A 12,502-nucleotide genomic window follows, 5' to 3' on the forward strand; every position below is an offset into this window, starting at 1 on the left:
TACCGAAAGAAAAATGGACATTTTGTGATGCATCTCCGAGTCATAGGGGTGCAGGCACCAATGGTGATAAGTTACCTCAATCACACTGGTCTAAGTCATGAAAAGCATCCTCAGACTCTTCCTTAACCCTTCTGTGACCATCCTGTCATCACTGACAGGATTTGGCATGCACACTTCTCTTTTCCAGAACTCCTAGACCTAGAAAATTCAAAAACTATGGACTGGCGATCTGTCCAGGGTGTGACCCCTGCCTTTCGACCCCACCTATGTCAGCTGAGATTGGCACACTACCCAGCGGGGGATAAAGCGGTAGAAGACGCATGGATGGATACCAGAAAGCAGAGAACATAGAGCATTGCGCCTATATACTTGTCATTACGGTAGAACCTCAGGACGTCCGTGGAACGACCGTGGAACGACCGTCCAATCACAGACAAGATTCATTAGCTTCTCAGTACGGTAATTCCTAAACGGTTGCATAACCGCCAGATATCGAAAGTTATCTTGGAAAACAGAGCAGAAAGGGGCAGAAGAACTCCCTCATTGAACATTTTCCGACAATTCCACAGCCATAAAATCTAAATAAATCCAGGCAGCCTCATTATCTTGATGGTCATATGAGGGTTAAGGACACTTTCGTCAGGTAGTTCAAACCTTGGAACTAATGAAGCACTTCACCTCCTGAGCCACACAGCTGCCCTGGAGCAGGACATTATGCCAAGAAAATGGACTTAAACTCTTCTGTAACAAAAACATTTGGCATTCTATGAGCCTGTAATTCTATTACAATATGAACCTGACTCTAAGGTAGAACACTTATCATTTTCAAATGGAAATTGCAATTTGAAGCAAGGAAAAGGCTGAAATGTAACGTCGACTCTAATCATTAAGCTCTATATTCAACTCTATATTTTTAAATACTTATTTTTCAAAATGCAAGCCACCTAGAAGGAAGATAAATTACAATCCTTTTCGATTAAGGATGCTCTTATCCAAATTACCTAACTTACACTGTGATGTTAAATGTCAGACAACGCTGCAAACCTTGGCATTGCTCCACAAAGCGCCCACTCACACATTAAACTTAATTAAATGAACCTTGACCCCAACATGAGAATGTTTTGAGCAAACACACCTCACTGACTCTCAAAGACACGAGGACACTGCATCCATGGACCAATAAAGAATTACTGGACGTCAACACCATCAAAGAAATTCGACACACACTTCATCACTTACACATCAACATAAGCATGCTAAATTCCATTAGACACCGCTTCAAAAGGCAAGCATTTGGTGTCGACGCATCATAAAACGAAGGAAGTATGGCTTACCTTGTAGGTGTAAGGCGCTTCTCCGAGATTAATTCCGTCTTTAGCAAGTTTATCCCTTATCAGTACTTTCAGTTTCAGTTTGGGATATGTCATAAAGTCGTTACAATCTGTGAATCTCAGGTTGTGGTTTCCAGGACAGGAGGCCTGGTGAATCCCTGCGGTCACTGTGTGTGACCTCAGTGTCCTGAAGTCATCCTCTGTGTTTGACTGTGAAGTGTGGTGACAAGTGGAGGCATCCAGAGGCTCCAAGGTGTAATAGTAGCCCAGCGACTTTCTTTTGTCGTCCTCTTTTAGCCCCTGCACTGCTGAAAGAAGTCTGTGCCGGTGATACTCAATGGAGACACCTATGGCGTCCAGGTCTGGCTGTCCGATCTGCTTGCAGACTTCCAAGTCGTCGTACCCATTGTCGATGAATGACTCCACATACTGGGCCAGATGGAGCTTTGTGAGCCACTCGAGGACAAGATTTGGCCCTTGGCTCATCTTAAAACGGAACAGATGAAGGTCTATCTTATATGCACGCCATCGTCTCCATCTTCTTACCACTGTTTGGAGCTGACTTGAGGCTCTCCAGCATTGGGATCCATGAAACCCCCACCTTCAACACAGTGCCACGCTCAGTGCTCCATAGTGGACACATCTATTAGTGGAGAGAAGAACCTTAGAGAACACAACAAACACATATTTAGAGATATTAATAAAGTACCTTGATTTTGATATGAGAGAAAGGCAGAATGAACGCTGAATCAAACTAGGGCTGCACGATACAGCCAAAAAGATAAGATGTAGAACGAAGAATTGCAATAAATGTCAGATAATAAAGGACTAACTTTTGCAGCAGCAATTAACTGATGAATGCATTAATATTCCACTTCAAAATGAATGAAAAAGATGATTTCAACTTTTTCGATTAGGACATTTACTGGTTTCTTTGCTGTTCTATGACTGGCAACTGAATATAATGATAAATAAATAGATAGATAGATGGATAGATAGATAGATGATTTAAGATATGTTCGAACTCACAAGATAAAAACAATTAAAAAAAACAATAACATGAGGTCATTGGAAACACTGGCTGACATTGTCACCACTTTCTGGACCAAACAACTAATTGATTAGAAAATAATCATTAGCTGCAGCCCTACTCCTAAGAGAAAGTAAGGGAAAGCAGATTAGTATTAAGAAAATTATATAAAAGATAATTATTGCGGTTGAATTATTGCCCAGAAACACCTGTACCAGTCAGAAAACGATGGTTTGTTAAAGTTTTCTTAAGCAAAAAGACAGTTTGAGTCTCTTGTGTCCACGGACTTGTGTTGTTTAACTTTAAAAGAAGACCCCATGGGTTGAGTTTGAGCCAACACACAGTCGAACAGACGGAGCGAACAATTACGACGAACATGTTTTCTCCTAATAAATGAACCGAGGGAGAAACACGTTTAACGTTCAACGTCCGGCGTCTGTACGCTGCTTCATTCATCACAACCGTCCCCATTACAACCGTTCACAGCGAAGCCACCGTAGAAATATGTAAACACATGCTGTTTATACAACTACGGTAACATGAAAACAAACAAATAATTAATATAAACACTCACGCTTGTTGTTTCTCTACCTGTTCAGAAGCACTTGCTGTGGTTTTACTTTGTCTTTCGACGCTCTCAACTTTACAGCAGCTCCGCTCTGTCCGTCTGTCTGTGTCTGTCCTCCTCCTCTTCCTCCTCCTCCTCCTCCTCCACTACTGCTGCTGCTGTGTGTGTGTGTGAAGATGCTGCTACTGCTGCCGCTCATAATGTGACTGGTGAGGAGGAGGAGGAGAAGAGGAGAAGAAGAACAACAACTCAAGAGCCCGCTGCAACACGGGAGTTCTGCCGAACACTGGCGCCACCTACAGGGACTTCTGGGAAATCTGTAAATAGTACAATAATTACTATTACTAATACTGAAATAATTAAATAAATACAAGTAAAATCAAATAAAATGTAAAGTAAAGTAAAATAAAGTAAAATGCAATACAATAAAATAAAGCACAGTGAAATATAAAGTAAAGTAAAGTAACATAAAATAAAATATGAGCTTCTACAATCCTTGAATCCCAATTTTCTTATTTTCTTTCCATTTTTTCATAATTGACAAAATTATATTGTGATTAAATATTCTGTGTTTGTGCATGACATGGCTAATAGATGATTTAAAATAATATAAAATAATATTTTTCCCAAATATGACCATTTCCCACCAATAAAACTAATAAACTGTATGTGTTTTTTAAATGTTATTGTAACTGTAATGATTTTAAATATTTATAATTAAAAGTCATTATTTCCACCATTATAAAATGAATACAAAAGCCACCGTTATGTCCTGATACTTTTCCCTGTGGGACATGTACAAAGAAATGCATATATACAGTATATATATTGTAAAAATAAAAAATATAAATAGTATGAGCTTCTGTAAGCCCTAAACACCTCATGTTCTCTTTATTTTTACACCCCATTCTGACATAACTACATGAAATTTTAAAAATACGATGCATGTTATTTTGAGTGTGTTCTGTGGATTTGAAAAATGCTCATACACACCACAACCATCAATCAAGAGGCACACGACTGTCCCTCAGGAGGATCAGGACGCTGTTGGAAAAATCCCAAAGGTCATTGGTCTATAATAATATTGGTGATTTAAACTTTGACCCGAAGAAGGACCTCCCCTGAAAAGAACTGAGATTTATTTCTAAAAGTGGTCGGTACACGAACGCGACAGAAAAAACAACACACAAGACAAAACATTGTATGATTGGTTTTACATTTATTTTCCATTGCACAATAATATCTATATATATATATACTGTATCTACAGTCTAAATTGTTTGTGGCAGCAGATTAAGTCAGACATCCATGTGAAATTGGTTTTTAATAAAACTGTACAAAAATGGCCTATTATGAGAAAATACTGCAACTCCACAGATATTCATCCCAGAAGACAGATATGGATGGAAGTATTATGGCGAATGAGGAAAACCCCCTCGAGCTCTGTCGTTTTCAACGCGGTTCATTTTTTATACAGCGCAGGGAAAGCGAAAGAGTCTCAGTGAGAACAGCAGAACAGTGACATGAACAGATGTACCGATAAAATAAAATAAAATAAATATAATCTCTCACACAAATACAACTGGCATGATCGAAAACAAAGACTCGTGGACACACTCTTGAACGTGTGGCGAGAACTTCAGCTTTGTTCAAGGTGGTGGTGGTGGTGGTAGATACAAATGACAGGACAGACAATCTCTAAGAGGGATAATACATGGTTGTTTCAAGTTTGTAAACACTTAATATCATGCATCCTTCAATGTGCAATAAGAGACCATTTAGGACATATATGTTGCAAACTGAAGCACTTTAAAGTTTAGGCCGAGACGACGCTCCTGCAGGAGCAAAGCTTGAATCTGAGATGCTGAGATGAGTGACTTCAATATATAACCAGAGATGTTTTACCGTCATGTCAGGATGATGGATAATATTATGCACAAGTGTCTTATTCTATCCCCCAAAAAAAAAATTTTTTTTGAACAATTCTTGAAATTCAAATGATATATTATATATATATATATATTTGTTTTTAAAATATATAAATTTCTCTTACATCGAAAACAAATCTGAGAGCAAAATGACACGGATAAAGCATAGGTTCTGTCATGTTTTGGTCCTTTCAAAAAAAAAAAAAGGAAGAAGAAAAATGGGACGTGAAAGGAATAAGAAGACGTTAAAAATCATACGGAACAGAATTATCGCAAAGTACAAAAAATAGTGCAAAAACCCACATTGCCTGCTCTCTTGAATGGGTTTATCTCAGTAGTAGAACAGTAGAGCAGATTAAAAACCAGCCAGCTAAAAGTGAAGGGTTTTATTCCAAAATGCTGAATATCCAAAACACTTCAGGTGTTCACTGATAACTCATCATGTCCTACGTACGCTCTATAATCTTAAATCTGAATCCTTTTCCTCACAGTATCTCGAGTCTGTGTTAGATTATTCTCTTTGGTGGATATCTCATTTTGGACTAAACTCTTCAGATTCACGTCTTTACCCGTTTCGTGAGCACAGGTACAGCAGTCTGGGACAAGAATGACACCCGTAGGAGGAAGAAGCTAAAGTCTAATCTATTTCCTCCTCTACATACAGTTGACTCAGTATCGCTGTCCAAGGAGGAGTCCAGATACACTCTTATGTTTGGGGAGGGAAAAACAAAAAAAAAAATCAAGACAACTCTGTGAAATTAAGCAACTCTTTGGTGTCGGAAAAAGAACATGGCTGTGAACGCATGGTGTGTCACGTTGCCCGAGCCTGCACTGTCAGATTCGTGTCCAGCTGTCCCGGTATGTACAACATTTGGCAGCAATCTAGAACGAACGATGGTCTTGTCTCTCGCTCTCTTTCCAAAAACAAAGGACAGACAGACAGACAGACAGACGATGCTCCTATGTCGACACAAATAGCAGCAGACCCTTGCACCTCGCGGGGGGGAAAAGAAGAAGAATCGGATTACAATAGAAGTCTAGTTAATCACGTTGAAAAAACACTGCCAAGCTGAAAAAAAAAAAAAAAAACTCAAAAGACCTATTGGGACGCACTGTATCTATGCGGTATTACAAACATCAGCGCCCATACATGTGTATGTGCACAAACACACATATATACACAGGTAGAGGTTAGGATACACGCGGCATGAGGCAAAGGCAGAGGAGAAAGACGACCAATGGCACCGTGTTGTGGGACACCTTGTACAAAGACGACTACACCATAACCATTGTGCTGTATGAGACACATGCTTTTTTTTTTCTCCCCTTACACATTGAGAAACAAGACCAAGATAAACCTCCGCTGTGACTTAATAAAGGGGTAATAATAATAATAATAATAATCATGTTTAGACAAAATCTTTATCACAAAACATTAAAACTGTAACCAAAATATACATTTATGCTAATTACACCGAGGACAATCTCCTTCTTGTCTTGCCCTTTAACACAAACATCCTTCTCAGAAGCAAAAACAACAACAACCCCGTCGAAAGCTAGAAGAATAAAATAAAGACCTTCAGGGTTTTTTTTCCAGTGTATTAACTCTTCCTTACTCTGAGAGATCGATGTAAACTCTTCGTCTGTGTGGGTGGGGGAGCGGGGGGGGGGGGGGGGTAAACACTTTCAGCACTTTTTCCTCTCATTTAATTGATAAAGGAGAAAAAAATACAATATAATGCCCGACATACAAACTCCTTTAATTCCTATCTATTATACTTCGACCAATAAATAATAGAACTTCAAACAAAATCTAAAGTGACTCTCAGGTTTATCTCTCTCTCTCTCTCTCACCTAAAACTACTTGGTTGGAAAATGCTCTAAAAACAATGGTCGGTGATGAACTAGCGTTTACTACCAGCCCTTAACTCAGTGAGAGGCAATAGATTCTTCACCTTCATCTCCCTGTCCTTTTGTTATACAGTTCCAAGTGCTTGAAAGGCCCTTTGTGGACACAAAAAAGAGGGACAGAGGTCAAACGCTAACCTAAAAAATAATTTAGACAATAAAAACAGACACAAGTCGTTCACCGATACAATCATTCCTACACAAAGGTACGACTTCATCCACTTGATTCGGGGGTCATCAGACTTTTTTCCTCACTTCAGTCCGCTATGTTTGGCAGACACCGTAAAGGGCAATGAAAGGAAATAAAAAAAAAAAAAGAGGCCACCACAAGTTTTTACATGTTTTGCAGAATTGTCTTTCCACTCTTGGAACAAAAGAGTGTGTAGATATATATATATATATATATATATATATGTGAGATATATACGAGTGCATGACTGATGGATATGAAAGATCCTCGCTCTCACTCTCTCTCTCTTCTGTTCCGCGGGTTCACATCACATGATCATCAGCCGGTGGTGGTCGACAGCGCTTACTCCTCAGCAGTTCTTCCCTCCGGTGACTGAGGTAATGCAGAGTGTGTGATGCTGTGCCGAGAATAAAAGCATGAATCTGTTGAGAGCAGAACCCACCCGCCCGTGGACAGGAGTGGAGAAGAGAGGAAGAGGGACCTGCAGCTCCTCAGAGACACTGGTGTTTGTGTGTGTGTGTGTGCGCGTGTGTGTATGTGTGTGTGTGTCATTACAGAGTCCGAAGCTCCACACGCTGCCATCAGAGCTGGTACCACTTCTTATCTTTGTACTTCAGCATCATCTGAGGACACAAATAGAACAGGGAGAGTCAGAAACGATAAAGGTACACGGATGGACAATGATGCGAGTGCTCAAAGGAACATCAGCGGCATACATCGTGGGCGTGTTTCGAGAAGGATTCGGCGCTGGCCATCATGCCTGCCGTCCTGTCCTCCAGCTCGCCCAGTTTCTGCCCTCTCTCGTCCAGAGCTATCCGGGCGCGGGCCAGATCTCCCACAACCCCCGATGCTGCGCCTTTTATGCCCTCCATGCCGCCCGGGCCAGGGATGTGCTGAGCCAGGCTACGGGAGGCCTTACCAGACGCTGTCTCACCAACTAGAAACGATTAAAAAGGATTTTACATACGTATATGAATTTGTAATGTATTCATTTTATCTCTGTATATTTAAACAAATGCTTGTATTTCTTTTTACTCCATTTACATATTTGAACAATTGTAATCTTCTTTACCTTTTAACACTCTTTTAACAATCTGTTTTACCAAATCTTTACTGCCCCCTAGTGGAATTCTGAGTAATTATCAAAACACTGAAGTCTCTATGACCCAAACGCCGAGATGTAGTCGGTGGGTAACAGAGGAAGCGTTTCAAATATCAGACGATCAGGTTCCCGAGAAGCTGAAATTACTATTGTGATACAAATACGATTGTGAAGTCCTACTGAACATCCAGGTTAAATCCATATCTGAAACATTGTGCGCAATTTCTTGGCGTTTTCAAATGTACTGCTGCTGGATTTCACTCATTCGAAAAACGAAAGCAAAACACTGTGAAACACAGAGAGGTCGTGCGGAGCCGACAGGCTTAATCAGCACTGCGTGAACTGATGTGACAATAGATTTTGAAGACAGACATTTGTCACTTTAAATGTTCCTGTAGAGCACATTGAATCTACCTTTGCGTATGAAAGGTGCTCTATATATAAATAAATAAAACTGCCTTGTTAAGAGTTGATAGTTAAGAGACCAGTCTAACTAACAGAAGCAGTAGATGTGTGAGTGAATGTGAAGTGGACCGTGACTTCGATGAGACGCGATGCACCATTCTTTACTCACAGAGATCCTCCCTGTCCAGAGACTGAGCTCCTCCCCCAAAAAGGCCTTTGAAAAACCCTCTGTTAGGAGCCTCTGGTGTCTCCACAGGGGTAAATAACTCGCTGAGCATTTCCTGCAAGAAAACAGAGAGATCAGGACAACTTATATTCCCTGTAGACAAACACACTGGCCTATAAAGCTTTCTTTAGTGTCACCTATGCCATTTTTAGAACTTATTTTACATGTATCAAAAGCACAAATGGAGTTTGCATGTTCTCCCCGTGTGTGCGTGGGTTTTCTCCGGGTTCTATGGCTTCCTCCCACAGTCCAAAACATGCAGATTTGTGGATTAGGCAAATTGGACACTCTAAATTGACTGTAGGTGTGATATTGAATGGTTGTTTGTCTCTATGTGACCCTGTGATGGACCGCCTTTTGCCTTATGTCAGCTGGGATTGGCACCAGCACCCCCCACAACCCTCATAAGGTGCAAGACGATGAGTGAGTGAGTGTAGCTTACACTACATACTGTGGTTTCTTTCATCCAACTCTATTACCTATTTTCTGTACATTTAGAAAAAACGAGACCTGATACTGATGCCTGAACTCAAATTTTATTAATACGTAAAACTCATTCACTGACCTGCAGGTTGTCGCAGGTTTCCTGGCTGTAGGTGATCCTCTGGACCTCGGTGGGAGAGGTGAGATACAGAGCTTGGCCAAGGTTCGAGAAGCAGAACGTCCGGGCTATCCGCATGTCTGTCAGTGGCAGGTAGTTCACGTCCAGCAGAGGCCGCAGACTTGGTAAACTGCGAGGTCAACACACAGATTTAGACAGTGTTAGACTCCTCCTCTTTTGGACTGCGCTGTAGCTTCACTATGAAATCTATTAGTGACTGTACCTCAGAGTCATGATGTGCCCGTTAGCACAGAAACAGGCAATGCAGTTCGCCCCAGCTATCTGCACGACATCAGCCCTTAGCACAAATGAGGTCTCTGTGATGTTGTGTTTGTAGATGCGGGTCTGAGACGGCATCGCCACCACTTTGGCCTGTTTGTCCGAGCAAAGCACGGCGAACTGGGGGTCGTGACCCTCCTGTGACGAGGGAGGGGATGCCGGTCTGCGCTTCCTGCTCCTCTCCTTATCTTCATCCGAGGCGTTCGTGTCATACCACGGCTCATAGGAGGGGGGCAGCAGAGTTGCAGTGGAGTCCAGCAGGGCCATCGTCAAAATGCCTCCCTTGAGTCTGACGAGAGTGCCTGGGGGGGGGGGGAAAGGTTTTCATTTGAATAAGAGACACAGAATCTAAAACACAAACTTGGTCTCCTGGGGAAGTAAAGCACAATAGCCAAACATTCAGTTTCTCTTGCTAGAAAATGAGTAAAATGCCTTGTAACAATTGTGTCCAATGAAAGAAATTAAAATAACAGCACAGCTAGGTCGTAAATAAGTGTAATCAGATCATGTCAGAATCAGAATGTACATTTATTAGATTTTTGTGTCATATCTGTGCACATGAATGATCTACCACGGGAAACAATGGCTGTATTTACTCTCCTTTTTAACGCCCTAGTTAATCCAACACGTTAATATCAATATTTTAAAATGATAAAGGTTTATACTTTCATCTAGTATATGTTTTATGTGTGGTTTTCATATGCTGTAAGTCCTAATAGGCTTCTACCGTGACCACACTCGTACTTTTTAGATTTTGTGCATTTAAGTGTGTGAAATAAATAAAGTATACTGATGTGGTGCATGTTGCCATTGTCATACTCACTTACATGAGTGTTAAAATTCTGTTTCACTACAACATTGCATTCACACCTGCTGTGTGGTCAGTTCATTCACTCACCGCAGGAGGAGACGCCGACCGGCTGCTGCATCCTCTGGTCCCCACCGGGCGGCAGGCTGACGGCCACCATCATCACCGAGCCCTGGGTGGTTCCCACCAGCAGACACGGGCTGACCACGGTGTCCGTCTTCCTGGGGAAACTCTCGCAGAAGTGAAAGGAGGAGATGACCTCTCGAGACTCTCTCTCTATGCTGGTGACGCTCGAGCTGCGCGAGCGGGTGAACGAGACGTCCTTGGCATCTGGACAAGAGGAGTGAGCACAAATAACGGGGGGAGAAGCGTAAGAAGACAACTCACTTGAAATGGAAAGGAGTAGGAAGTTTAAAAAAGCAAAAACAGGGGAATCCACCAGCTCAAAATCTATCCACGTGGTGCTTCCATGAGTTTACGGAAGCCTGTGTCTCTCATGGAAGTGAAACAGTGCAGGAAATCAAAACTTAACACAAAATAAAAGCCCTTCACCTCTGGCACAGTTTAAATTCAGTGGTGCAATCTTTATTCAAATGGGTTCCAATTTGTATGAACTGCAACTAACATTGACAACAACAACATTGTCAATGTGAGAGGTTGCACTGCAGTGACTCAATTGATATTTAAGGAGCAACAAATATGCCAGGCTTCATTATACTGCGCTGACAGCGATACCGAACAAAGATCTGTGACACAGAGGGAAGGCTCATGAACACACCGCCCGACATGCCCCTCCCTCACTCAAGCTGTGAACAAGAAAAGCGAAGAGTGCAGTCAAGCCAGTGGATCTGCCTCAAAAAAAAAGAAAATAAATAAATAAAATCACTGAGAGGATTAGTGTTATATGTTAACTAATTACACATCAAGCCCCAGCAGTGGGGGGGGGGGGGGGGGGGGGGGTTAGTACCAGTTATCCCACTTCAGCCCAAAACAGACCATGGCTGGTCCACTCACAGACGTCGGGGGCCGACTCGGCTCTACATAACGGTGCCCTCTGGCTCATCCTGGACGCCGCCTTGCCTTTGTTCATACAATTAATGCTCTTCCTACACGAGGGAGAGCGGGAGGGCTGGACCTTGTCCTCTGCTCACAGAGCACACAAGAGACAGCGTTTGTCTCAACAGCACAGCACAAGATCACACCAGCAACGCTAAATTAAAGGTCCAGCGTGCGACGTTTATAAGACGATTCATCGGCAGACGATCAAACGACCCATAAATGCGCTTGGGTTAAGTGTATATAGTAATCTTTGGTATGGCGGGGCTTAGAATAAACCTTTTCTGATGTACTTAAGGTAAGGGGCTTGCTTTGTGGAGGCCACCTTCTTAAGCCGGCGTGTTTCTACAGCGGCCTGAGCTTACGACACAAACCCGACGCATGTACCAGTAAAGAAGAGAGAGGGGAACAACACATAGGGCCAGTTGAAATGTCCTCCAGTAAACCCTTAAGCCCTGAACCCACACTGACTTTGATGATGTCACCTGACAAGAGCTTGAGGGGCCACATTATTTTAACTTGGTGGAGTGAATGTCCTCATTATGCAAAAATTCAAATAATTGGCTCAACAATAAACTTAAGAGCAGATTCTTACATATATCTGATTACTTTTTTAGTCTTGTAATGTCAACATCCTGGTTTGTTGTTGATTAGTTTGCTAGTTTGAGGCAGCATTTTAGCTCTTTTCCACTATGGTCCCAGCTCAGCACGGCACCGCACAGGTTGGTTTTCCACCACAAAAATAGTACCTACTCAACGTGGGCGGAGTCATCACTGCACGGCTGCATGAAACTGCCGTGACTTTGTTTTACGCGCGACACACACAAACAAACGAGAGACTAGTGACTTGTAAAGCAGTTGTTGTGTAACTGAATCATTAGAATCAGTTAATTTGAATATTTGTGCAGTATTTCCGGAACACAGACTCCGTCTGACACAGTCACTGGACTGAAATACAGTGGCAGGGTTTGTGATGCTGCTCACGATCAGCAGTGCTGTCACTAAATACACCAGACTTTTAGACATTTCCCTGGTAATTTTCTTTTTAACTTTTAGTGGAAACGCAACTT

The 12,502-nt window shown here is 42.0% G+C and overlaps 2 protein-coding genes across 8 annotated transcripts in view; both read right to left on the minus strand.

Annotated features, from left to right (window-relative positions):
- Positions 1–3,073, minus strand: part of sash1b (SAM and SH3 domain containing 1b) — a 43,961-nt gene extending 40,888 nt beyond the window's left edge. Inside the window, exons 1-2 of one of the 3 annotated variants that reach the window (XM_058615995.1) lie at positions 2,953–3,073; positions 1,335–1,974 (exon numbers count right to left, since the gene is read on the minus strand). In XM_058615995.1, the coding sequence (XP_058471978.1) occupies positions 1,335–1,817 (483 nt within the window). In that variant the 5' untranslated portion in view covers positions 1,818–1,974; positions 2,953–3,073. Of the gene's footprint in view, positions 1–1,334; positions 1,995–2,935 lie in introns of all 3 variants that reach the window. The other 2 variants (XM_058615993.1, XM_058615994.1) reach the window with 2 other exon arrangements.
- Positions 3,074–4,126: 1,053 nt separating this feature from the next.
- stxbp5b (syntaxin binding protein 5b (tomosyn)) overlaps positions 4,127–12,502 on the minus strand; it is a 30,703-nt gene continuing 22,327 nt past the window's right edge. For 4 of the 5 annotated variants that reach the window (XM_058615026.1, XM_058615025.1, XM_058615024.1 and 1 more), the window contains 6 exons: positions 10,467–10,706; positions 9,513–9,870; positions 9,254–9,419; positions 8,632–8,743; positions 7,672–7,892; positions 4,127–7,578 (listed from right to left, as the gene is read on the minus strand). In XM_058615026.1, coding sequence (XP_058471009.1) covers positions 7,537–7,578; positions 7,672–7,892; positions 8,632–8,743; positions 9,254–9,419; positions 9,513–9,870; positions 10,467–10,706 — 1,139 coding nt within the window. In that variant the 3' untranslated portion in view covers positions 4,127–7,536. Of the gene's footprint in view, positions 7,579–7,671; positions 7,893–8,631; positions 8,744–9,253; positions 9,420–9,512; positions 9,871–10,466; positions 10,707–11,390; positions 11,520–12,502 lie in introns of all 5 variants that reach the window. The other variant, XM_058615022.1, reaches the window with a different exon arrangement.

This window comes from Solea solea, chromosome 18, assembly GCF_958295425.1.
Source record: "Solea solea chromosome 18, fSolSol10.1, whole genome shotgun sequence".
Classification (NCBI taxonomy): domain Eukaryota; kingdom Metazoa; phylum Chordata; class Actinopteri; order Pleuronectiformes; family Soleidae; genus Solea; species Solea solea.